The sequence below is a fragment of the Lutjanus erythropterus genome, chromosome 23, assembly GCF_056507025.1.
Source record: "Lutjanus erythropterus isolate fLutEry1 chromosome 23, fLutEry1.hap2, whole genome shotgun sequence".
NCBI classification, from domain to species: domain Eukaryota; kingdom Metazoa; phylum Chordata; class Actinopteri; order Lutjaniformes; family Lutjanidae; genus Lutjanus; species Lutjanus erythropterus.
Window position 1 is genome coordinate 2,352,248 of NC_139339.1, and position 24,890 is coordinate 2,377,137.

The window sequence follows — 24,890 nt, forward strand, 5'->3', positions numbered from 1 at the left end:
CACTCAAATAATATATAATTTATAATACAAAAATGACCTGCTCACTTTACACATACAAGTTTTAAACAGTCTGAGAAAAATAAGACAACCTATATATGGAAAAATAATAAATCTTTACATGAAAAAAAACTGAAGGGAAAAGAATAATCAATATCTTCATGAAAGTTAATGGGTAACACAAGTACAAACCTGATCAAATTAAATCTGAGCAGTGAAAACAGTGAAAAAAAAAAACACATAGTCGAATGAAATCTGCATCTGCAAGATTCTCCGTCATCTGGATCGTATATATTGTGCTTATAATCCACAATGTAGCAAATGTTTGCAAAATTGCATAGAAAAGAAAAAAAACTGATTTCAAAGGAATGAAATCTGTTCATCTGTTTTAATTACAGCTTGTTTTGAATCATTAACTGTGTTTGGTATATTATTTGGAGACTGCAGAACTAAATAAAAAGAAATCGGATTTATCAGTTTCTGAGCCTCATTTTTATGCAGAGGAGGCAGATTACCAGAGCGATGACAGTGAAACCGACAGTAACACTGAAGACGATGATCCAAGGAACAGAAACGCTGGTCACGCTGACGTCTTCTGAAATGATAAAACACAGACGTGCAAAGTGAGCGCATAATACATTGATAAATTAACATTTTTTAAAACTATTTTTGGGCCTTTTTTTTTATGAAGACAGACAAGAATGGGGGAGCTGCTGCAGAGGACACAGCTGCCACAGCACCTCCATGATTTGACAAATAATTTCTACCTGTAGCACAGATCCGTGCCTCTCTGATCTGGTTGATGATCTTCTGTTGGACTCTACAGGTGAAGTTGTTGCCGTGTCTCTCCTTCACAGTCACTCTGCTGCTGACAGTATAGAGACCATCAGGACCTCTGACTGTCTCTGTAGGTCCAGCAGAGAGGACGTGTCCCTCAGCGTCCAGCCACAACACCTCAGGCTCTGAGTGCCAGCCTTCAGACTCACACTGGAGAACCAGTCCACTGCTGTTTTTGTTGAAACCCACTATGGCAGGAGAGGAGACAACATCTGAAGATAGAAGAGAGGAGAAGGTGAAACTGGGATAATGATGTTATCGATGCACATTCCAGTCAAAGGTGGTGGTCGGGGAGAGAGAGATTAATGACTTAATAACTTCAAATATCCACTTACCAACAACAAGCGCAACTAAAGAGCTCTGACCCCGTGATGGAATCGAGCATCTGTACGTCCCCTCATCAGTGGGCTTCACTTTGGACAGATGCAGTGAAATGTCTCCATGTTTCAGTTCATCAGTGAACAGTGATGTTCTTCCTCTGTAGGACGGATGTTTATTACTCTCCAGTTTACTACCGAGACGCTCCACGTGGACAAACCTGGGGTCCAGGTCGGGTCTCGTCCACTCCACAGTCCTGTATGAAGCGTCCACCGCAGCCTCCAGGGAGCACGGTAAAATGATGTCATCACCTACTGTTGCCACTATTTCCTGGGCTGGATCAATCACCTGAGACTCACCTGAGGAAGAAAAATACATTATGAATATATCTTATAATGAAATAACTTATTGATGAGGCTTGTAATTATACTACATATTACATGGCATCTCAAAGTTATGATTACAGTGACAGTTTAAGGAGTCAGCATGTGATTTTGTGAGGTGTACAGGATTTGTGCTGTTTTTGCAGAGCACCGACTCCTTCTGCCAAACTTGTTCAGTCTTTAAGGTTCAGTGGGACTTAGTGTTGTGATACGAGGCAGCGGAGAGAAAGGAGGAAAGGTTTTGCACAGGTTTCGCCTGCACCAAAGCAATGCAGCTCCCACACAGCTACACTGATGCTTCAATGTAAATGAATGGTGTTTGATGGACGAACTTAAAATATCCACTTACGAACAACAAGCTCAACTGAAGAATTGTGAGCCCATGATGAAATGGAGCATCTGTATGTCCCCTCATCAGTGAGGTTCACTTTGGAGAGTTTCAGTGAAATGTCTCCATATTTCAGTTCATCAGTGAACAGTGATGTTCTTCCTCTGTAGGACGGATGTTGTTTTTCATCCTTCTGTTCCACGCCGCGACGCGCCACATGGACAACTTTGGGGTCCAGGTCAGGTCTCGTCCACTCCACAGTCCACCGTCTCGGGTCCGCAGCAGGATTCAGGTAGCATGGTAGAATGATGTCATCGCCTACTGTTGCCACTATTGGCTGAGATGGACCAATCACCTGAGGCTTACCTGAGGATGTAACGGATCTATGTGTTGATTCTTGTAAAGCATTTTTTCAGCACCTCAAGGCTGTCTCTTATCTATTTTTCCATCATCGTCAGTCTGAACAGCCTCATGGAAGTGATATTTTATAATTAATAATATTTTAAACTAATAAAATTTAATTAATTTTAGTTACTGTGTTTTGTGACGCATAAGAGCAACAAAACTCACGCTAGCCTGCATGAAAATTAAATTCTAAGGATAATCTAGTGTATGCTATGACTTTACATACTTTTCCTTTGAAAAGCCAATTACATTTATTAGTCTCTGCCAATTTTACAGCTGCATTTTGTCCTGCTTTGCCTCAAAATTTGGGGGTCGCTGCACCCGTAACTTCACCTTTGGACATAAAACCCAGACCCCTCCCTAGATGGTGCATATGTCTGGGCTGGAATAACCCTTTGTTTCCCCGTTTTACATTAAATAGATTTAAAATTAATGCCGAATGTTCACTGAATGAGTATGTGTCTGTTTATGAGTCGTAACAAATCAGTAAAAGTCTCTCAGAAGGCGTAGATGTTTTTTACGGTTAAATTGAGCGAAATGTTAATGGAGTCTGGCAGGCAGTAGGTGCCTGCAGGCTGCAGGAGGAGGAGGAGGTGATGGAAGGGAAAAAACTCACATCAACCATATAGATCATATAGTAGATAATATTCCAACCTTTTTAATTCATAGTCTGTGGCTCCAACTTACTATTTGGACTGTTGTGCCCATTTTTGCATTTGCAATTACTACATATTTGCTCATTTAATACCATAAATGCTGACACCTGACATTTATCTGCAGTAATTTTAAATTTAACAACAAAATTCTTGTTACTTTCTGGTTGTTTCAGTAGTGACTTTGGTTATCATTGGTCATTTGAGAAAATATGACCTTTTAAACTCATCTATGTGAGACGGTGAGATGTGGTCTCCTGTGTGCAGCCTGTTCAAGAAATGAAATATGTTACCTGCAGAAGACTGGATCAGAAGAAGGAAGATAATACAGTGATGGAAAAGTAAAACTCTGAACTCCCTGAAGCCCAGTCCATCAGTCGGGTGAGCCATCCTGACGTTATGAAGATTAGAAAAAAGAAAATCAAAAATGAAGTAATGATTATTAGGAACAGGTTAAAAATTCTTCCGACGACTCTGATGTTCGAGATGGTTTTGACTGAGGTGAAGTTAGTGGCATTCTGACCTACTGGTTGAATTGTTTTCAGTTCTTCTTTTCTCACCACATCCTGCCAGACGTTCAGTGTGAGCAGGAAAAAAAAAACACAGACAGACACAGAAAGTTATTGATGCATTTACAATTAAGTGTGGGAATTAACTCTTGTCTTCATAACAGCACGTAGTACTTTTTTGCTTCTTCATTGTTATCTGACAGCTGCTGCTAATTTTGTTTGTTCACATTTTGCTTTCAGTAAAACATAAATACGACTCCTGTTAAAACCTTCAAATTCTTTATTATGGATTACTTTAAAGGAGCAATATGTCATCTAGAAAAATGGAAATAACTGCAGAAAATAAGTGCAACCAGCAACTTTATTTGTATGACAACTTTCAAACACAATGATCAGAAAAAAAAATCACTAAAAAGATGCAAATGCAAACCACCATTACTTCAACTCAGATAATGAACTTATGTAACCGTGACCATCGAACAGCTGCAGCGTGATGCAAAGGTGGAATATTTCCTGTTTGTCACATGAGCGTTCCAGCACATCACAATATTGCAAAATATAGCGTAAAATTACAGGAAAAAATGCTTCACAACAGACAAACTAATTTAATTACACTTTGCTTGGAATCATTAATTTGAACAAAATAATTGCATATCCAACAAACAAACAAATAAAACAAATCATAAGTAGAAATAAGAAATCGTAAGAAATCATTAATAATCTTTTAGAAAGAGTTGATCTTTATTACTTTTAAATTCAGCAAAATGTTAATGGGGTCTTGCAGGCAGTGAGACAGGCAGCCACCTAAAGGTAGAATCAGTCCGAGCTGTTCGTAAACACATCACAAAGAAAGTGTATTGTTGTGTCTAATACAGGACGTCAAATACAGATGTTTCGGGCCGGTTAAGCAGATTCTTATTTCTTCTTCTGCAGATATTAATTCAGAATTAATGTGACTTGCTGAAGCCAGTGTTGTTTGTACGTAGTTGGAGGTCAGTTTACTTATTCTCCTTCCAAACTTAATGTTTTTTTGAGGACATTTCCTATAAAAGACGTGACACTTTTCAATCTCATTACTTAACCTTAATGCGCAGAACTTTGCTAGAACGGAGCCAGGGTGAGTGTTCTGTCACACGAACACGTCTCTCGGCCTGTTCGCTGATGCATGGAGCAGGTTAGGACATCTTTATTTGAAATGGGTTGTTACAGTGAAGACTCGTCCTCGCTCACTTCAACTTCAGTGCTCCGCTGTACTCATTTTTGTACATGCAATTCCTACATATTGCTCCTTCAAATTCACTTACTGAGGGGGGGATCATATGAATTTATGTTATGAAAATCAGGATTATTCATATTATTTTATCTACTGTAGAAATTCAGAATGCAGGTTAATAATAATTTGATGATGTCAGCCAACACACGCCTCATTATGTGAACAAGGGGAAAGCCGGCACTTATTTTTTTCCGCTTCAAAGTTTGGCTATCAGTTCTACACAAGGGCAGCAGTCTATTTGGCAACCAGTCGCACAGGCAATTATAAAAGTAATAATGACGGCAATTACAATCAGAATAATCTTCCAGACAGGAGTAGTTGGGATCTCATCTGAAATGATAAAACACAAAACAAAGCATTTCATGAATGTAGAACAACAGCTGGAAGTTAACAAAAGTTCATTTAATAGACATTTAAATTAATGTATTTAGAGGTTTGGAGTCTGCATGCGAGTACTTTTTGACGTACATGTGCATATTGTAAATATTCAAATGAATACATTACAAAGATAATTAAAGTTCAAACTGATGAACTGAAGGAGGAGTTCAAAATAAGATCTCGTCTTCGCTCCAACCTGCTCAATTTAAGACCATTTTTTTAGATTTCTTAAATTCGGCTCCTGAGAAATACCCTTTGTCTCGTCTCAGTCAAAGACTAATTTGAACTGAAAATCTTAAAATGATCATTTTGGTCTCATTGAACTGATATTAAATTTATTTCAAATATTCAGCTCTTTAGATAACAGTGAGATCTAAAAGAAAACTTTTTAATTTGACAATGTGACCACTGAGACAATTTTAAGATTTCACTTAAGTCTGTTTTGCTCCAGGGGAGGTTTTAGGAGAAACAGAAGAGGCTCCAGTGAGCTAAAAATAAGAATCTCATTTCTCGTAAGACAAAGAAAAGATGAAACTAAATATTTTTCCTGTTCCTCTGTGTCATCATCCTGCAGCACGACTTCCCTTAACTTGAAGGAACACATTGTGAAATTTCTACTTACCAACAGAAAGACAGGTGAATGATTCCTTGTTCAGATCTGGAATGAAGCATCTGTACGTGCCGTTATCGGACAGCTCCACTGCGGACAGTTTCAGTGAAACGTCTCCGTGCTTCAGTTTTTCGACGGTCAGGGACGTTCTTCCTTTGTAAGCTGGGTTTTGATCAGCCAGCGCGTCCTTGCCGTCACGCCACACGTGGACAAATCTGGGGTTCAGGTCGGATCTCGACCACTCCAGGGTCATGGAGGAGGCGTCTCTGGCAGGTATCAGCTGACACGGCAAGATGGCGTCCTGACCTACTGTCACCGATACTGACTGACATAGATTAGCCACCGTGAACTGATCTGCAACAGAAACAGAAACAGATTCACTTCTGTAACTTAACTCTGCAACTGCATTGAAGCTAAAACAATAAAAATTAATCAATGGCCTTTGTCCAAAACCCCAACCATGACATTTCATGGTCACATTTGAGGCGTCTGGCTGCTGAATAAGGGGTTTAAAATTCTAAAATATAAAGCGGAAACAGACCATGTGGAGATTTAAAGGTAATTAATAGGATCTTGAATTGAAAGTCAAAGTAATTCAGCCAGGATAAACCTTTTTTTTGAGATTTTGTTTTATTAGCAGACCTGCTAACACCAGTCACAGACACAGAACTGATGAAAATACATCGTATTTAACAAAGTTTTACAGCAAACAGAAAGTAAGACGTGACAACTAACCCTAACATCTTCACATCTTTAACAACACATCTGCAAGTTTTAGAAGATCTGTCGATAATGTGTCAGGATATTTTACCTGCAGACGGCAGCATCAGAAGAAGGAAGATGACAGAGTGATGGAAAAGCAAAACTCTCGAGTTTCCATCAGTCAGCTGAGCCATGCTGGAGAGCTGAGAAGTAAGATGAAGAAAAAAAAACTCAGTGACGTGTCTTCAATTAAAGAAATGAAGTCATTAGTTCACAGCTTCAGAAAGATTTTCAGCCGACATTAACACTAACAGTAAAGACGGTTATGAGCTTCACACTGCAGGCTGAAGGTGAGGGACTTTATGTCGTTGTCTCTCGGTGACTTTCCTTTTGAGAGTGAGACGCTCAGCGTCACCAAAAAGGAAGAGAAAGAGAAAGTAATACAGACACACTGTGACCGTGGGAATGAACTCTTGTTTTTATTTTTTGATGCTCTGTGTTTATCACTCTGGGTTCCTCTGTGGGTTCTCACTTCACTTTTAATAAAACAATGAAGTGGAACAGAGGAAAGTGCATGACACATAAGAATGTGCAATTTATTTTCTTGCTTTTATGTATTTCTTTGTTTCTTGTTTCTGAGTTCTTTAACTTACACTTGTCATGGTTTGGGATTTTGGTTGTTATTTCCTGTTTTATTTTGGTAGTTTTTGGTCCTCCCTCGTGTCTCGTGTCTGTTTTTACTTCCTGTCTTTGTCTGTTTCCCGCCTTTCTAATTGTCATATGTTTCACCTGTTTGCCCACCTGTGTCTCGTTAGTTCTCCCTACTTAGTCCCCGTGTTTCTCTGTGTCTTTGTCAGTTCGTGCTTGGTTTTTGCCTGTCAGCCTGCGTCCTGTGTGTCTCCCTCCTATGAGTCTTCTGTGGTTTTTTTCACAGACGCACAACTGACACGGGGAGAGGGGGGGGAGGGAGATGGGGAGAGAGGCTTGGGGGGGGGCGGAGAGGCTGGGGGTGGGGGGGAGAGGGTGGGAGGGAGAGAGAGAGGGAGGGAGAGGGGGAGAGAGGGAGGGAGAGGGGGAGAGAGGGTGGGAAAGGGGGAGAGAGGGTGGGGGAGAGGGAGAGAGGGTGGGGGGGAGAGAGAGAGGGAGAGGGGGAGAGAGGCTTGGGGGGAGAGAGGCTGGGGGGGAGAGAGGCTGGGGGTGGGGGGGAGAGGGTGGGAGGGAGGGAGAGGGGGAGAGAGGGTGGGAAAGGGGGAGAGAGGGTGGGAAAGGGGGAGAGAGGGTGGGGGAGAGGGAGAGAGGGTGGGGGGGAGAGAGGGTGGGGGGGAGAGAGGGCGGGGGGAGGGAGAGAGGGCGGGGAGAGAGATGGAGAGGGGGAGATATTGTGATCAGACATTTTCTCAGTTATTCCGATTTTATTTCCATAAATATTGTTTTTTTTTTTATATATATTAATTAATAGCCAAACTTAAACTTGTCGTCTTGTCGAATGCTTGAAAATACAACTTTTTGACTTATTTGATCCTTACAAATACAGAAACTGAAAACTGCCTCTTTATCACCATCACCATCATCACCATCATCACCACCATCACCACCATCACCACCATCACCCATCATCATCACCCATCATCATCACCCATCATCACCATCATCATCACCATCATCACCACCATCACCACCATCACCCATCATCATCACCCATCATCAATCATCATCCAGCCTTAAGAGACAACTGGTTTCCATAGTTGATAAACCAGACAGACGTCCAAAGAACTTTTCTTGGTTAGATTTTATTTCGACTTCAAAAAGTGTTTGCAATAATCAGCTGATCTTAAACAAAAACAAACAGCGAAATTACTAACAAAATTAATCACGAAGCAGCTCAACTCATGTCTTCATCAGTGACGGAAAGAGAAGTGAAAATATGTACTCAAGTGAAAGTACTGTTACACTGCTAAAATTTCACTCAATTACAAGTAAAAGTAACGCTGTTACAAAAATACTTAAGTAAAAGTACAAAGTATTCATCAAAAGAAATTAGTTACTTTTAACCGATGATGTCGCCGTCACCTCTCCAGACTGGGGTTGCAAACTTTGTGTTTCTCTTTACCAATAGTTAAAATGCAAACAATCAACTAATCATTGATAATTGATAAGATACAAAACAAGTGTTTTTCACTCATTTTGATTGATTTTGGTTTGTTTTTTTTGTTTTTTTTCTCTTTTTTTTATTTCCTTATTCAACAAATGTCTCTGCCAGACAAAACAATGTTAGATGAGGTGCAGTTACTGCCACGCTCATTGATTAAATATCCATCCATACATTTTTAACTGGTTAAATTCTTATAATAAAAACAATTAATGGTCAATCGTTGACGTCCTTTTTCTTTATTTGTTTTGTTTTTCGTCCATGTGTCTTGGTTTTCATTGGTCAGTTTGTGATCAGATTACCTTATTTGCTACAAAAATGCAGATAAAAGGTTTGGATATTAAAAAATCCCACATCAAACATCTACAGTAGAGTTGTAGAAACCATGAGCTGATTTAGGAGCTGATAGTAAATTCTCCAGTGTAACATGTGAACTCGTGTTGTTCTTGATGGGGAAGTACGGTAAGCCACAATAAAACCACACTGACCTCAGGGCAGGATGGCTGTGAATGATCTCCAGCTGCTGCAACACTGAACGGCAGTAGCTGCTAAACCGCACATGCAGCGCCGCTCGCAGTGTATGACACTTCATAACAGATAGAGACCTTTGTGTGGACGTTGAGAAGACGCGCTCCACACTCCAAATGTGATCACATGGTAAATGTTAAAATAAATTGAGTATTACATCACCTAACAAACAGCTGCAGGCCCACAGTAACACAAGATGAACACACCTTATGTGATTACAGCTGACCAGTGTTCAAATCATTTTATTTGAGGACTTTGTACCTGAGGTTCACTGAACTCTGTGGTAAGCTGACTTGTTGATGCACGCGACAGGTAAGCAGCTGCAAAATTTATTCATTCACTTATTTTTGAAGTTTTAGTCACAAAACTTTCATCATTGCCTATTGTGTGAAATAAAACCAGGACCGCCGTCTCCAGTGGACGTATCCTCTTAAGTACAGCTAAAGTTTTTGTAGTTTTGTGCTGCGTGAATAAATATGAAAAGCATTCAAAGATAAAAAAATAATCTTCATTATTAACTGGTTATGACAGAAGCTGTTTCTATCATCAAATAAAATATAATCTTTGTCTTCTCTAGATGATCTGCTCATTAAAAAAATAAATTTCAGCACTCATTTACAGAACTAATCATTTTTCAGTGAAGTGAGGTCACATGACCAGTGAAAACTTTAGTCAATAATTGTTTTGTCTCAGCATTGCTGTACCAGTCATAAAACACACACGCAAACTAACACACTCCAGTGAAACTTTTCTGTCTTACAAGTTTTATTTTACACCTTCAGCAATTTTAACATTTTTTTCAGTGATTAATGATTGTTGATTTTTCCAGATGAGTTTGACGTTTGTGTTTTTACTCCTCATAGGTGAGATTCTACCTGCATTGGGTCCATCACTTTTTTTTTTTTTTTTTTTTTGAAGAGGTTGTTTTTTTTCCTTTTTTCTGACTCCTGTGTTCCCATGGCCATCGTTTGGCTCTTGGTCAGCTTCGCTGCTGTCGTAGCTGCTGATTGTGTCGTACCATACTTCACTTATCGTGAGTCACGTCTTGTTGATTCTTACACAACAACCTGTGGTTTCTTTTGATGATACTGAACGATACCTTAGGTTTTGAGTTTTTCTGTACTGAACAATAAATATTCATTGAATTCATCAAATGTGTTGTTCTTTGTTCACAGGTGACAATAACAAATGCATGACTGAAATTACGATCCTTAAAAATGCAAGAAAAAAGGATGAAGAACAGGATTACATTAACAGACTGGTAAGGAAACTAGAGGCTACGAAGAGGAAACTGGAGGTTGAAAAGATGGAAGAACTGGACGGGAAGAGGGAACTGGAGGCTGCGAAGAGGGAACTGGAGGCTACAATGAGGGTATGGGAGGGTATGAAGAGGAAACTGATGGCTGATAACAGGGAATGGGGGGCTCAAAAGAGGAAATGGGAGGCTACAAAGGTAGAACCAATAGAACCAGAGACTGCAAAGTGGCTCCAGAAGACTGTGAATCTGGGCCTGGAGGTTGCAAAGAAGGGCCTGGAGATTGCAAAAAGGGAGCATGATACTGCAAAGAGGGAACTGGAGGATGCAAAGAGGGAACTGGAGGATGCAAAGAGGGAACTGGAGCCTATAAACAGCGAAGTGGAGACCGCAAAGAGGGAACTGGAGGCCGCAAAGAGGGAACTGGAGGCTGTGAAGAGGGAACTGAGGGTTGCAAAGAGGGAAGTGAAGGCTTTGATGGAAAAACTGGAGACACTGATGAGGGAACTGGAGGCTTTGTTGAGGGAAATGGAGGCTCTGATGGAGAAACTGGGGGCACTGTTCAGGAAAGTGGAGGCTATGATGAGGGAACTGGAGGCTCTGATGAGGGAAGTTGAGGTTCTGATGAGGGAAGCTGAGGCTCTGGTGAGAGAAACGGAGGCTGTAATAATGGAAAAACTGGAGACTCTGATGAGGGAAGAGGAGGTGAAGAGGGAACCAGTTGAGAAGGTTGAGAGAGAGAAACTGAATGGGAAAATAGGTGACAATAACAAATACATGACTGAAAATGCAATAAAAAAGGATGAAGAGCAGGATTTCATTACCAGACTGATAAGGAAACTAGAGGCTACGAAGAGGAAACTGGAGGCTGAAAAGATAGAAACAAAGACTGCGGAGAGGAATCTAGAGATTGCGAAGAGAGAACTCAAGGCTGCAAAGAGAAAATGGGAGGCTTCACATATGCGACTGGAGCCTGTAAAGAGAAAATGGGAGAATACAAAGAGGAAATGGGAGGCTATAAAGAGGGTATGGGAGGTTGGAAAGATAGAACCAGAGACTACAAAGAGGGTCCTGAAGATTATGAAGTGGGGCTTGGAGATTGCACAGTCAGGCATAGAGAGTGCGGAGAGGCCACTGGAGAATATGAAGAGGGAACTGGAGACTGTAAACAGAGAACTGGAGACCGTGAAGAGGGATCTGGAGACTGCAAAAAGACAACTGGAGACTGCGAAAAGGGAACTGGAGGTTGCAAAGAAGGAACCGAAGGCTTCAAAGAGGGAGCTGAAGGCTTTGATGGAAAAACTGGAGACGCTGATGAGGGAACTGGAGGCTTTGTTGAGGGAACTGGAGGCTCTGATGGAGAAACTGGAGGCTATGATGAGAGAAATGAAAGCTCTGGTGAGGGAAATGGAGGCTATGATGAGGGAAGCAGAGCCTCTGGTGAGGGAACTGGAGGCTCTGGTGAAAGAAATGGAGGCTCTGATAAAGGAAAAACTGGAGACTCTGATGAGGGAAGAAGGAGATGAAGAGGAAACCATTTGAGAAACTGAATGGGACAGATAAAGATAAGAAAAAATTATCTGGTGCATCAAGAATCTGGTTAAATTTTAACTACAGATGAAGTGATTCATGCTCACTGAGATTGTTGTAGAAGAAAAACATGACAATGAAGTATCTTTTAAAATGATACGAAATCAGGTTAATGTGTTGAACTGGGATTTATTATCACTGTGTGCAGCTGAATGACAACAAGTCATTCAATTCATAACAGATGTGATACGATTAACTAGATTTAACTGGTTAAATGCAGACAAAGTGTGAAAATATGTGTGAGGATTAGATTTTACAACATCTTTGACTGTTAAGAAGCTGAAGACATGAGCTGAACTGCTGTTTTGTTTGGTATCTATGTTTAGTGATGTCACTGTTTGTTGTTGTTTAAGATCAGCTGATTATTGCAAACATTTTTGAAATCAAAATAAAATCTGACCTAGAAAAGTTCTTTGGACAGTATTTCACTTCATGGAGACTTTTGAAGTGTAACATTTTACAGGGAAATATTGCATTTGAAAGATTGATTAAAAGACTGTTTCATTATTAGATTATTTTGATTTTATTTCCATAGATATTGTTTTTTTGAACATTAATTTATAGCCTAACCTAAACTTGTGTGCTTGTCAAATGCTGGAAAATAAAACTTTTGTAAGTGGATTACAGCTGTATTATATGATTCTTAAATGCAGAACTTGCTTTTTTGGAACAAATAAAGAACTTACATGACATAGGCCTCTTCCATTGTCATTATCATCATCATCATCATCATCAGACAGAGAATAAACTTGCATGTTGAAACAAACAGACTACCTTAAGAGACAATTACAATCAAAAAGGGAACGCTAAATCTTAACTTCTGCACTTATTTTGAAATTTTAAGCAGCTAAATGTTATTGCTCCTCCAGAGTCTATGATCAGAACTGTGTCCATAGCAACCGTCTCCTCTACATACCAACAGTCATAGCAACGGTCTGCCACACAGAAATAACAGACCTTAGAATGCGATAATGGACCAATCAGAGTCGAGCAAAGTTAAAGTACGTTCATTGCAGTGATTTGTCATCACTGTGCAGCGTTCCTGAAACAGACAGACTGTGCGAGGCGACCGTCACTCTTCTCAGCTCAGAAGTCGTGCTCAGTGGTGACGTCAGCGATGTCATTGAAGTACTCGTGATCCAGTCCACTTTCATTCTGCTGTATCATCTCTGTGGGGACGGTTGGTGTCTTCCCTGTGGGAGAAGAAGTTTTGAGTTTCTAACTTTGTCTGAAGAACAGACAGAGTTTTAGGTGATTAGAGCGAGGACTTATTTGGAAAGTGAGGCGTGTTTAGAGTGTTAAAACCTGGAATTAGACTATGGTTAGTATGACAGTTTATTCTACTTAGCATGGTGGATGCAGCAAAGTCATAAAGTAAAGAATGGTCCAACATAAACATGGAAACCACTTTATCCCTCTGCAACAGTAACAACAGTAGCATCAAATCTAAGGGAATGTCCCAAAGGAATTTCTTAAAATTTGGCACAAATGTCCACTTGGACTCAAGGACAAACTTGGATTTTGGTGGTCAGAGGTCAAGGTCACTGTGACCTCACGTCTGTCCCATTTTGTCACAAAATATTCACTAATTGATGCGTTAATTTTGACAACATTTCATACAAATGTGTATTACATTAAAATGAAAAGGTCAAAGGTCATCATAATGTTTTGCAACAAGACTTAAATCTCTCCATCAGTTCTTTGTATCCCTCTGTAAAAATAGTGTCCAAGTGAAGACAGCATGTTTCTCACTGGAAATTATTTACTGGAATATAGTGACAACTTCCATTTTGCCCAAAAAAATACAGTTTTAATATAGTTTGTTAAACCTCTTCAGAGTTTTATTATATTGTATTACTCTGGACACACATGGAGGTAAAGTGAAACTTGACAGGTTGGTGGAGACACACCGCTGGCCATAAAAGACCAGTTACTAATCCTCTGTCATTGGACGTGATAGGGGACAAGATCCAGTCTTTGTTTTGTGCAAAATATATTCTAAAGTTTTTTCTGAAGTTAATCTGAGGCCTCAGCAGTCTTCCAAAGTCTTTTCAGCATGAAATTCCCTCTTTATGTTTCCCAGGTTGGCTGCAGTGGAACCATGCTTTCTTTCTCCCATTCTTTTGACACAGCTTTGTTGTTCCTTGTTTTATTTTACTCTTAAATTCTGTCCTTTCATGCCGTGATATAATTTCTCTCCAGTCTGACATGAGCAGCTTAATTTCCCGAGTTAAAACAGTCAACACTCCACTACTGTAAATTTGGTCTAACCTTGTTTTCCCCGAACATAAATTCTTTTAGTGCTGCTGGTTTTGGAGCCATCAGTGTAAATCTGAATGAATGCACTGAGTTTATATCGTGGGCCTCAGAAGAAAAATGATGTGTGTGTGTGTGTTTGTTTGTTACCTGTTTTCTTGCAGCAGCAGAGGATAGCCATGATCAGGCCGGTGGAGATGCAGTATGGACTAATAACCACTAGATGGCAGAGCAGTCTGAGCAGAGAAGCAGAGATGATGGCTGAGGAGTTGGTGGGAGGAGGAAGAGGAGGAGGAGGAGGAGGAGCTGTGGAGGAGAGCCCAGACAGACAAACACTTCACAGGAGAACATTTTGAAATTTGAAAACAGTTTTTGTGGTTTTGTGGTGGAGAATATAATTAGTTGTAAATTAAATTCCCTGATGTGAAAAATAGCAATGGCATATATGATATATTACTAATAATAAGCCTATTATAGTTGCATTGAATAAAAACAGTAACTACAGTAAAAAAAAAAAAAAAAACATCAAAATGAATAAAGTAAGAATGCACATGCTGACTGTACACATGTAGCTATACTGTCTTAATATTAAATCAGTTTTCTCTGTGGCTGAAACAGTAGAGACATTTTATTTTAAAATTTAAAACCACTGAATGTCACTTTTGTTCATTCCCGTACCGAGGTGGAGGCAAAAGTCTCTGTGACAGATATCTCAAAACATGGGCAAAAAAATCCTAAAATCTATGAGTCTAGGCACCGAAGGTGTCAAACCATATAGGTATGTGAGACTTTTGTCTTTCTTTTGTGTGTGAACTGATTTTACAGGCAGCTGCAGCCTTCAAATGTAACTTTTGAGTATGATAAAATCTTTTAACTCATGAAATCGACCAATCATAACCTGATTTCTTGCCAAAACATCATGCTGATGAACAGGACAAGATCAGATTACGAATGTGATATGGGTTCAGCCACATTTGGACATTCTTTTCAACTGTTATCTTTTACAACTATAAGAGAAACGTCTCTGAAACTAGAGTCGACAACTTCATTTGAAGGTGTTCAGCATAAACGGGTAGTAAATCTGACGCTGTGAGTGTTCTGACCCATGACATTCAGCCTGCTGGACGGTGATGTGTTCTGATCCGTAGAACACCAGTAGAAACCTTCATCAGACTGCTGGACATTTCTGATGGTCAGCTCTCCTTCAGGTGCAGCTCTAATCGGGGCTCTGTGTCTGCCAAACTTGAAGAAGTTAACCGCGATGGTGGAACCCCTTCTGTTCCTGCAGCGCAGAGTCACGGTACGTCCTGCCATCACGGGGAGCGCAGGGATCTCCATGATAAAAGGACGATCTGGACAACACAGGGAACAAGAACGTCAACGTACAATAATGTACAGACAGAAGTTCAGACACAGTGATGTTAAGACTTCATTCATGTGTTGAATCTGGAAAGTATGGAAGTGAGCTAGCTAGCTTGCCAGCTAAAACATATTTAAAGACGTGAGCAGGACAGTGTCTGATTTCCTGATGCTTGTCCCATTTTGTCCATTTCATTTTCCTGCATGCAGGTATAATACTGGTACTTGGGACTTTCAGTGGATACCTTAAAGTTCCTGAAGTCCTGATACCCATCCCTTGTTAGCATGGCTCTTATCCTTATAGCTGCCATCTTCTCCATGAAGACACAAATAATATTTACACAGACAAACAGCTTAACCAACATACAGCAGCTCTTCTACCTGATACAGTGACAGTGACTTTGATGCTCTTCTGTCCACTCCGGTGTTCACACCAGTAAGTCCCTCGATCCTTTAAGGGTGAGAGATCTGAGACGATGCAGGTGGAACCGTTGAGTCTCCCAAATCCATCAGCAGCTCCACACGTCTCTGTCTCTGCAACTGATATCCTCTTCAGCTTCCATTCAGCAGAGCTCTCCTCTTCCTCGCAACTCAAATGGATGGACTCTCCCCGAAAAAACTGCTGGCGGTCTGGACTAACATTCAGAGTGACTGGAGAAAAGACAGGCAGAGCAGAGTGAGACGGAGGGCTGGGCAGAGAAATGAATTCTTAAAAATATTTGTATCGGTGATACAAGACATTTCATCACCTGCAGAGACAGTCGATCCAGACAGGAGCAGCACAGCCAGGCCTGCAGAGGCAGAACAAGTTATCACATATCATTTTCAAACAGAAAATTTTTTTTAGGAAATGTTCAATTTTTGTAGGAACGCAAACAGCTGATAAGCAAAACCTTTGCATGCACCAGCTAAGCCAGATACTGTTGTTTTTGCATGCTGCTGTCTGCATGAATAATCTGATCACAGAAACTTCCCCAGAGTGGCGGTCTCAGACTTTTTGAGGGGCAGGGGCGAAAAAATAGAAAATGGAACCAGCTGTATTCTTTGGGGCACCAGAGCGCCAAAAGCCGTGATGCGTTCATGGTGAACAGCTCCAATACCTGATTTAGTTAAAACTGTTTATGTGCAACCAACACATCTATATATTTAACCATTTAGATGCACATAACATGCAGGACAGCTTATAATGCATTGCACTGTCTCGACTAGAAGGACACCCTTGAGGGCACTTCTCAGGTGTTGAATTTTGATGTTTCGTCATGAAACAGGAAGTTGTTGTAACTTGAATATTATTGGTTCAATCTGCCTCAAACTTCACATATTTGATAAGAGTCCTGGTCTGCAGGTGGTTTGTTACACAGAACCATATATTTGAACCATATATTTAAAAATATGGCCTCTCAACTCTGATTAGATGGCATTAACCAGCATGTTTTTTTATATGGCGTAGAGTCTCCCGAAACAGTCGGCTCCATCTCAGTACTGGCCTTGTAAAACTCAGGATGATTTAAAACAGCATGTGATGTTTTGAGCCATTTTCAGCCAATGAAATTCAGATGCAGATTCAGCTGTCTCATCAATAAAGCCATAAAAGACAAACAGAAAATACATATCAAAAATATTAGAATATATATGAACTCACCGAGGAGCAGAGAGAAAGATGGAGGCTTCATTCTGTCAGGGTGAAGAGTGACTGACACAGAAACTTGTTCACGACTAAACATATGATGATGATATGTTATCGCAAACAGTGACAAACCACAGCCTCTGCAGTTTTTTTTTAAAGACTGTCTTTAAATTGCTCAAATGTCTGCCACTTCCACATTTCTGTCTTTTCACAAGCAGGGTGTCTACGTCTACTGTGTTCACACGCAGACAGACACATTATTCACATATTCACAGCGCATCATCCTGTTTGATCGCTTCGCCTGACAATATAGGATGAGAGGCTGCAGGTGAAAAGTGGTGGAAAGTAACTAAGTACATTTACTCAAGTATAATTTGAAGGGTTTTTTCACTCAAGTATTTACATTTTGTGATATTTTACATTTCTGCTGCACTACACTTAGAGGCAAATACTGCACTGTACACTCTGCTTTACTTGCCACTTAACTCCTTGGCCTTCAGTAAGGGAAGGCAAAACTTCCCTGTGTGTGCAGAACAAGAATGTTGGAAATCAGTGGTGTTTATGGTGATTTTTTAAAATATTATTATAACTGTGTGTTCATGCTCCAGCCCACATTGGTTTTACAAGAAATAAACCGTGAAATTATGTGTGTATGTGTAGTTTTGATATGAAAAACAGACGTGCAATTATTTCATTTGTATTTATTTTTGGTGTACACAGGATGAGCTGTGTTTACAGGTCAGTGGTCAGACTGGTAGACTGATATATCAGTTGTTCAACAGAGGTGCAGTCACCTATGAAAATCATGTGATCACACCAGAAAACAAAGGATCTTCATTTCACAGAAAGTGGAAGTGTTTGACCAAGTGTTAAAATAAGTTTCTTGGTTGAGCTCAAATGCAGAACGAAATGTCTCTTCACACATTCTGCAAAAGAGCCACACAGGACTCAGATTTGTTGCTCCCTCTAGTGGTGTGAAAAGACACTACCCCTGTTTGAAGTACAACTTGAGGTTGTCAGCATGAATGAGCATAAAACCAACTGAATGACATAAAGGAAGGAAGGAGAGTTACTGAAATAAAATATAAAACTAAATGCACTTTGACAAAGATGCTCAGGTCTTCATCGTCACTCGGTTCATCACATCATTTCCTCCATCTGGACTTCATCACAGTTTCCCGTCTCTGCAACTTGCTGTGCTGCAGAAACAAAAACACAAACATCAGTGAATATATATTTTTTCCACACAGTTTAACTATCAAATTCACTAGTTTATCCAGAAAGTGATGAGACGATTGTAGAAAACCCACTGAGAGCCGATGAGAACGAGCATCAGGCACAAAACACGTAAGGAGAAGTTTGGTATCCCGGTTTATCTCCATCACCACAGTCACAGTGACTCACCTCTAGCTTTGTCTCTGTATATGAGTCCCAGTAAGATGGTGGTCAGCAGGTAAGGAGTTCCCACCACGAGAAGACAAATCAGCCTGGGGACAGACAGGAGGGGAGCTGCAGGAGGATCAGGACCTGCTGATGTGAAAAACACAAGTGGAAGACACGTCAGTTACCATCAGAACACAACATATCTCAAAGCAAACCTGGCCTGTAGGTTATTTTAATGGTAAACAAGTACATAAATACCTCTTTGGTTAAAACTGTTTGGAATGACTCACCTTCTGTCACGTTTGCAGTGAAACCATCAGACGGTCGACCTGCTTCCTCTCGCTCTGTGGCTCGTTCTGTGCATGAAAACCACGAGTTTCACAGTGTTATAAGTATATCTAAAGCTGACGAGGACTCTCATATGACTATGATTAGCTGTGTCAGGGCTGGTTCTAGCTTTTCGGGGGCCGTATGCAAAATGTTGTGTGGGAACCCCAACTGTCTGAAACTCATAGTATTTGAGGTTGAAAAGTTTTTGCAAATCATTTCATTCTGCTTTTACTTCATTTTACGCAACGTCCCAACTCTTCTGGAGTTCAGGCTGCATATTTTTTGCACAAACCAAGGACTGCGGCTTTTGTCTTCCATCATTTACAGTCAAAACGCATTAGGATGTTTTAAAGGCCAGCATTAACAGGAAGAACAATTACAGCAACTTGTTTCAGTGTTCATATGGACATTTGACTGTTGTTTGATAAACTGTAAAACTTTCCTTTAACTGTGATTATGCTGTTTAAACATTTCTGTCTACTTCCTGTAGTGCATGATAAGTTGCACAACTCAAATTGCTGTGGAGAAAAAGCATAAATTGAGACGACATCAATGAACAAACCAACGCACCTCTGACAGAGAGCCAGCTCTTTGCTGACGCCCCGATGTCAGTGATCCTGCACATGTAGAGGCCTTCATCAGACTTGGACGCAGCAGGGATGGTCATCTGTCCCATGATCGCTGCATCGACCTCTGATCCGTCCTTCATGAAGATGCTGGTTCGTGGTTTTGAAGAGTTGCTTTGAGTTTTGCAGCGCAGAGTCACAGGTTCTCCTTCCATCACAGGAAGTACAGGGATCTCCAGGATCACATTGTTCTCTTTGGAACACAAAAAAATTGCAGGATTATTAAGACTTCTAAGCTTAATTTTTTCATAAAATGGTCGCATCAGATGTTGTCATTTAAGCAGAAAAAAGCCTCCACACATTGTTACATATGGAGCCTTTGCAGCAGTCTTACATATTTCTTCCTCCTCTACAAGTTCAAACATCATTTCACTGATTATTACAAGTATTTATGTTCCTTTGTAGTGAAAATTGTCATTTTTACCCAGGATAAATGTCCATAACATCATTAGTTTGCTGAGAGAAGCCATTTGTAGTTTATAACTTTGGACACTAGAGGTCAGTTTTGAGCCAAAGTTTACTGTTGGCTGAGTGTTTCATGATCTTTCTTTTTGTGTTTTGTTTGGCAGCCTCAACAAAAGTATGGATATTATATATTATATTGTATATAATAGATATGGCCTACTATACATTTAATGTGCTGGATAGAGAATCAAAGATTAATATTACAACATTTTCCTCTAAGCCTTAAATATATGTTTTGTGTCAGGTCATGTTAGTCATGTTGATCATAAAGCCTGTTGAGTTGGAGTTTGTGAAAGTGTTTTTTTTTTTTTTCTTTGTTATTTTAAGATTATAATTCACATTGTTACACAGTGTTGCTATGTTTTGCTGTGTTTTTTTTTTTAATGCTTCTAGCCATCAGCTAATGTTAACCCAACATTTGCTGCAGCTGTTTCACTGTAAAGACTTTCAACAAGCAAAAAGTGGCCACAGGAAATGCATTGTGTTTGTCAGTGTGTGCTCATCAAAAATGTAACTTTAAATTGTAAAACTGAATCCCACTATCTGTATTTGCAGTTTTATCATTTTGCTGAATGAGTCATTAGCTGCATCTCTTCCTCCGGTGTTGAACTAACCGGTGATGGTGATGTTGACAGCTCGACTCGTCTGTCCTGACGTGGACTCACACCAGTACTCTCCACTGTTAAAGGGGTAGGCCACGTTGATGACGCAGGATGTCGCCTGCAGAGAGCCCCAGTCACGTCCACACTCCGAGACTCCTCGGACCGTTTTGGCCTTCACTCTCCATCCTGAGGACTTCCTGTCGTCCTCGCAGCTCAGAGACAGAGACTCGTACTTAAAGAACTGAGATCTGTTGGGAGAGACTGTAAGAGACGCTGCAGAGAAGACAAAAGAAGAAACTACTTAAAGCATCTTGATTAATCCTACATTTATCTCTAAAAACATCTTAATCTATATCAGTGTGTTCGATACCCAGAAATCCTTTGATCTGAACATTAATGTAAGAGGATAAAAACATGAACCCCTTAAAAACACAGTAATTAAAGAGAATTTACAAGAATAATAAACCCATTTTAAGGAATACTAATTACAACTTAATGTGAAAAGTTCATCAATAATCAGTTGAAGGTATTATTAAAGTTTGATCGATTCTGGTTTACATTAGGGATCTAAAATATGATAAGTTGCATATTAATATTTTAAGGGATTCTTTACAATAGATTGGCCTTTTAAATGCATGTTTATACATTTCTTAACGGGGTTTTTAGGGATTAAAACCTTTTAAAGCTGACATTAAGAGTACCTTTTACTTTGCACATGGAAAAGGACCTTCATTTTTCAGTTAAAGTGAAAATTCACACACCAACTTCAAGGTAAAGTACTGGATGAATTCATTAACTGTTTACAGGCTAAATATATCAAAGATTTTTCAGGGTTGAAATATTTAAACATATGTAGTTTCACAGTGATAAAACAGCTGTTGTATGTAAAGAGTTCTCATCGGTACCCAAAGTCAGCATACAGGAAATAACAGTGAAGAAAATAACAGCAACACAAGCTACAGCGAGACAAAGTATATTTCAGACTCATAAGGTTGTTCTACACTTTTATCCAGCTGCTGCTTTCAAAATCTGATTCCAAATCTGATTCTGACTTATAAGAAGTGTATTAAAGTAAAAGCAACATGTTACTCACCGAGTGTGAGGAGGAAACCTGTGATCTCCATCTTGTCTCGATGCTGACTGACAGTTGAATATATAAAGAACATTTAAAAAAAAAAGCATCGAGACAAAATGATAGTTAATTATAACTGACTTGTGGTTGTACTGACCTGAACACTGTCTGTGAGACACAGTCATGAACCACAGACACTTATTTTCAGCTCAGCGAAACAAACACTTTCCGACCTGTCTACATGACGGGCCTGCAAAACACTCCTTTATGTTTGTTCAAACTGTAATACCAGCCTACATTCTTCAGTACAAAGCAATTAGTACACTTTAGAGTCACCACTTAATCAGTTCCTCCAGGAATTCACAGGTTTTTTTGCCTGACTTCACAGCAGCTTTCTAAACAACTGTCGTTCATGTTGTGATGTTTTTTGCAATGAAACTGCAGGAGCAAGTGAGAATTGCAAAAAAAAGTTCTGTTCTGTTCTGAGTGTTCAAAGTGACCTAACTGACCAAAAATGCCCAGGATTACAAAAATTCTAACAAAATATGCTTTATTTTTACATGAAGAAGTGCATGTGAGGGTTTTCCTCAAAGAAGCTAAATGTTTTTGGAGCTCAAACCCAAAAATAGCGCACTCAGAACAGTGACACGTTAATAACACTTTAAACATTAATAGCTCTTATATTATATTATTATTATTATTATTATTATTATTATTATTATTATTATTATTATTATTATTATTTTATCAACCATATGATGACACAAGAGGACACATTTGTGTTTCAAACGTGGTTTATTTCAAATCTCCCCACTTAAAATATCGTCAAAACTGTTTATTGTTCACAACACAAACCAATATTACATATATATATTTAAATATAATGCTTCTAAGAATTAGAAGGCTTCTATTGATCAAGTTTATCAAGAGCCTGAAGTTGTTTTTGACAAAACTCTCTAAAACATTTTTCTAAATGATCAGTGCCTCTGAGAAAGTCTCTGTGATGCTGTGATATTAGTGCAGGATCAAACTTTGTCCTCAAGATGGCAGCAAACGTCTCATCAGCCTCCAACCTGCAGCTCAGTGACCTGAAGTCTCACTGATGAGAGGCTGAAACCAGTGTGTCAACTACAAGTTTATTTAAGTTTGAATCAGGGACAGATTTCAACTAACTGTTCAATTTAATGCTTCATGAAATACTGAAAATTATTATAAAAAAAATGTTAGAAATGATACAAATATTTTTGTAATTTAAATCCTTTAAAATTGCACAACTGTTGAATTAAAAAAAACATGTCAGCAAATAAAATGTACATAAGTGTGCTTGTGTTTGTGTGTCAGCTGACGTCATGTTGTTTCACTTCCTCCACTGTGTTATGAGCTGTTATGTAAAACTGTTCTGGATTGTGTGTGTTTATTGTGTCTGCTTTGAGATGATAGTCCCGCCCTCTTAGCTCTGATTGGTCCAGCCCTGCTCCAACCCCCAACTTTCCTATGAGCTGGCAGGAGTTCAGAGCTCTGCACACTGAACTTTAGCCTCAACCACTACAGCAGCTCTGAGTCATGAAGTCAGGCCTCCAAAACTGGGACAGGTCTATTTTTAACTTTTCATGACTTGAAGCGTGTGTTAAAATAATAATAACAATAATAATAATAATAATAATAATAATAATAATAATAATAATAATAACAATAATAATAATAATAAACTATCTGAGGGGTGTAAGAAGTAACTTCAGTATTGATGTAAGTGCCAGTAGGTTTGATGTTCATTTAAGCGTGTGTCTGAGTGAGCGTGTGGCTGTGACATCACTGTCTGTGTCGCTGTGACCATCGTGTGAAGCATCGTGTGTGAATCTCACCTGTATGGAATCAGACATGTGACGGCCGGTTCCTGCCTCCGGCTGTTCGATGTGTGCATCTCTGATAACAGAGCATCGACAATACTAAGCATAAAACACAAAACAACATGGACAACACAAGTAACAATCATCCATCGCCTCCACAGCTGCAGCAGCATGTCAATCAATACAATATCAATACCAATATCACATCTGCAAAGGTGGGCCAACTTGGTTGAAAATCGCAGCAAAAATGCAAAAGTTTGTTTTTCATTTTTTATGCCAATATCTTCATGCTGACTTTCCCACATAAATGAAAAATATGATTTAAAAAAAAAACATCTAATATACATCTACTGTATGTTGATTGCTAATAGAAAATATCTGGAGCTTTTTTCAATAACCTGTGACCCCGTGACTCCAAATCAGTACCAAACGTTACTACACTGGAAAAATACTCAAATAACTAGATTTGATTTTGAGTTTACTTTACTATTTTTATCAAGAAACAGATTTATGAGTGAAACCTGCACAGGAATACTACCTGTACCAATATAAACTGTATCATTTGTGAGAATCTTTTCTTTTTTGTTCCATGTTGCTATAAAATTTAAACCCCTATGGTCACTTTTCATCTGTCAAATCATGATTTTGTCACTAAAACAAACTGTGTACGTTGTGAGTCTCATGCATGTTCTCCAGCCTTTTGCTACTTTTATCTCAAAAACATCCGTGAAAGCAGCAGAGATAAAATAACATGTTTATAGTTTTATAAACGTAGAGTAATTGTAGATAAATGTAAAGTTTGAATCTAATTACTGATGGTTTTTATCCCACAGAAAAATACTGCTGTGAATCTATGAAATCATTAGTTTACGACACATGACGGCAGCATATTGATAAAATTTGCGTTTTGGTGTTATTTCATTTTTAAAAGGATTAACTAACAGAATAAATGAACTCATCTGTTAGTCTGGTATTTATCATGAGAGATAAGAGTTTGGAAGTCAAAGGTCAGGGACTCAGGTCTCGGGGTCAGAGAGGAGCTGCAGGGATTCACACTCAGCTTCACTATAATGCAAAGAGACAGGAGACACATTAAATCACAGGATTTGAAAAGATCATTTATTCGACTTGTACTCTCGTAACAATCGATTTAAACACAGCATCATAAATATGTAACATCTGAATGTAATGAAGTGCGACAACAGAAACAGACATACAAAAAACACAAATGTACTTCCATTTAATCTCGGAGAGACTATTACAGCGCTTTAACAGCATCACACTAAAAGATAAATCTTTATAAAAGCTTTAAGTGCAAGAGATATTTTTCACATACAAACTATTTTCACCTTTTATAGACACATTCTTCTAAATTAAATGAGCAATGCAACACTGAAAGTACAGATGC

At 39.3% G+C, this 24,890-nt stretch overlaps 4 protein-coding genes across 4 annotated transcripts; 1 reads left to right on the forward strand and 3 right to left on the reverse strand.

Annotated features, from left to right (window-relative positions):
* Window positions 1-24: 24 nt before the first annotated feature.
* Window positions 25-6,587, reverse strand: LOC146305295 (butyrophilin-like protein 2). The gene is made up of 8 exons (XM_084713074.1): window positions 6,503-6,587; window positions 5,704-6,045; window positions 4,905-5,033; window positions 3,215-3,376; window positions 1,885-2,229; window positions 1,170-1,511; window positions 765-1,046; window positions 25-592 (listed from the first exon to the last, which is right to left on the reverse strand). The coding sequence occupies exons 1-8, from the start codon at window positions 6,585-6,587 to the stop codon at window positions 471-473; spliced, it is 1,809 nt and encodes a 602-aa protein (XP_084569200.1). The 3' UTR covers window positions 25-470.
* A 3,076-nt stretch (window positions 6,588-9,663) lies between these two features.
* LOC146305296 (uncharacterized) lies at window positions 9,664-12,143 on the forward strand. Its single transcript, XM_084712775.1, has 2 exons — window positions 9,664-10,103; window positions 10,246-12,143. The coding sequence occupies exons 1-2, from the start codon at window positions 10,028-10,030 to the stop codon at window positions 11,865-11,867; spliced, it is 1,698 nt and encodes a 565-aa protein (XP_084568901.1). The 5' UTR covers window positions 9,664-10,027; the 3' UTR covers window positions 11,868-12,143.
* Window positions 12,144-12,906: 763 nt separating this feature from the next.
* Window positions 12,907-17,626, reverse strand: LOC146305297 (uncharacterized). Its single transcript, XM_084712952.1, has 6 exons — window positions 17,173-17,626; window positions 16,280-16,321; window positions 15,912-16,181; window positions 15,275-15,523; window positions 14,334-14,477; window positions 12,907-13,108 (listed from the first exon to the last, which is right to left on the reverse strand). The coding sequence occupies exons 1-6, from the start codon at window positions 17,252-17,254 to the stop codon at window positions 13,002-13,004; spliced, it is 894 nt and encodes a 297-aa protein (XP_084569078.1). The 5' UTR covers window positions 17,255-17,626; the 3' UTR covers window positions 12,907-13,001.
* Window positions 17,627-18,082: 456 nt separating this feature from the next.
* LOC146305298 (low affinity immunoglobulin gamma Fc region receptor III-A-like) lies at window positions 18,083-21,691 on the reverse strand. Its single transcript, XM_084712886.1, has 6 exons — window positions 21,657-21,691; window positions 20,576-20,836; window positions 19,441-19,689; window positions 18,831-18,896; window positions 18,562-18,687; window positions 18,083-18,356 (listed from the first exon to the last, which is right to left on the reverse strand). Exons 1-6 carry the CDS (start codon window positions 21,685-21,687, stop codon window positions 18,298-18,300), a joined length of 792 nt encoding a protein of 263 aa, XP_084569012.1. The 5' UTR covers window positions 21,688-21,691; the 3' UTR covers window positions 18,083-18,297.
* Window positions 21,692-24,890: the final 3,199 nt, after the last annotated feature.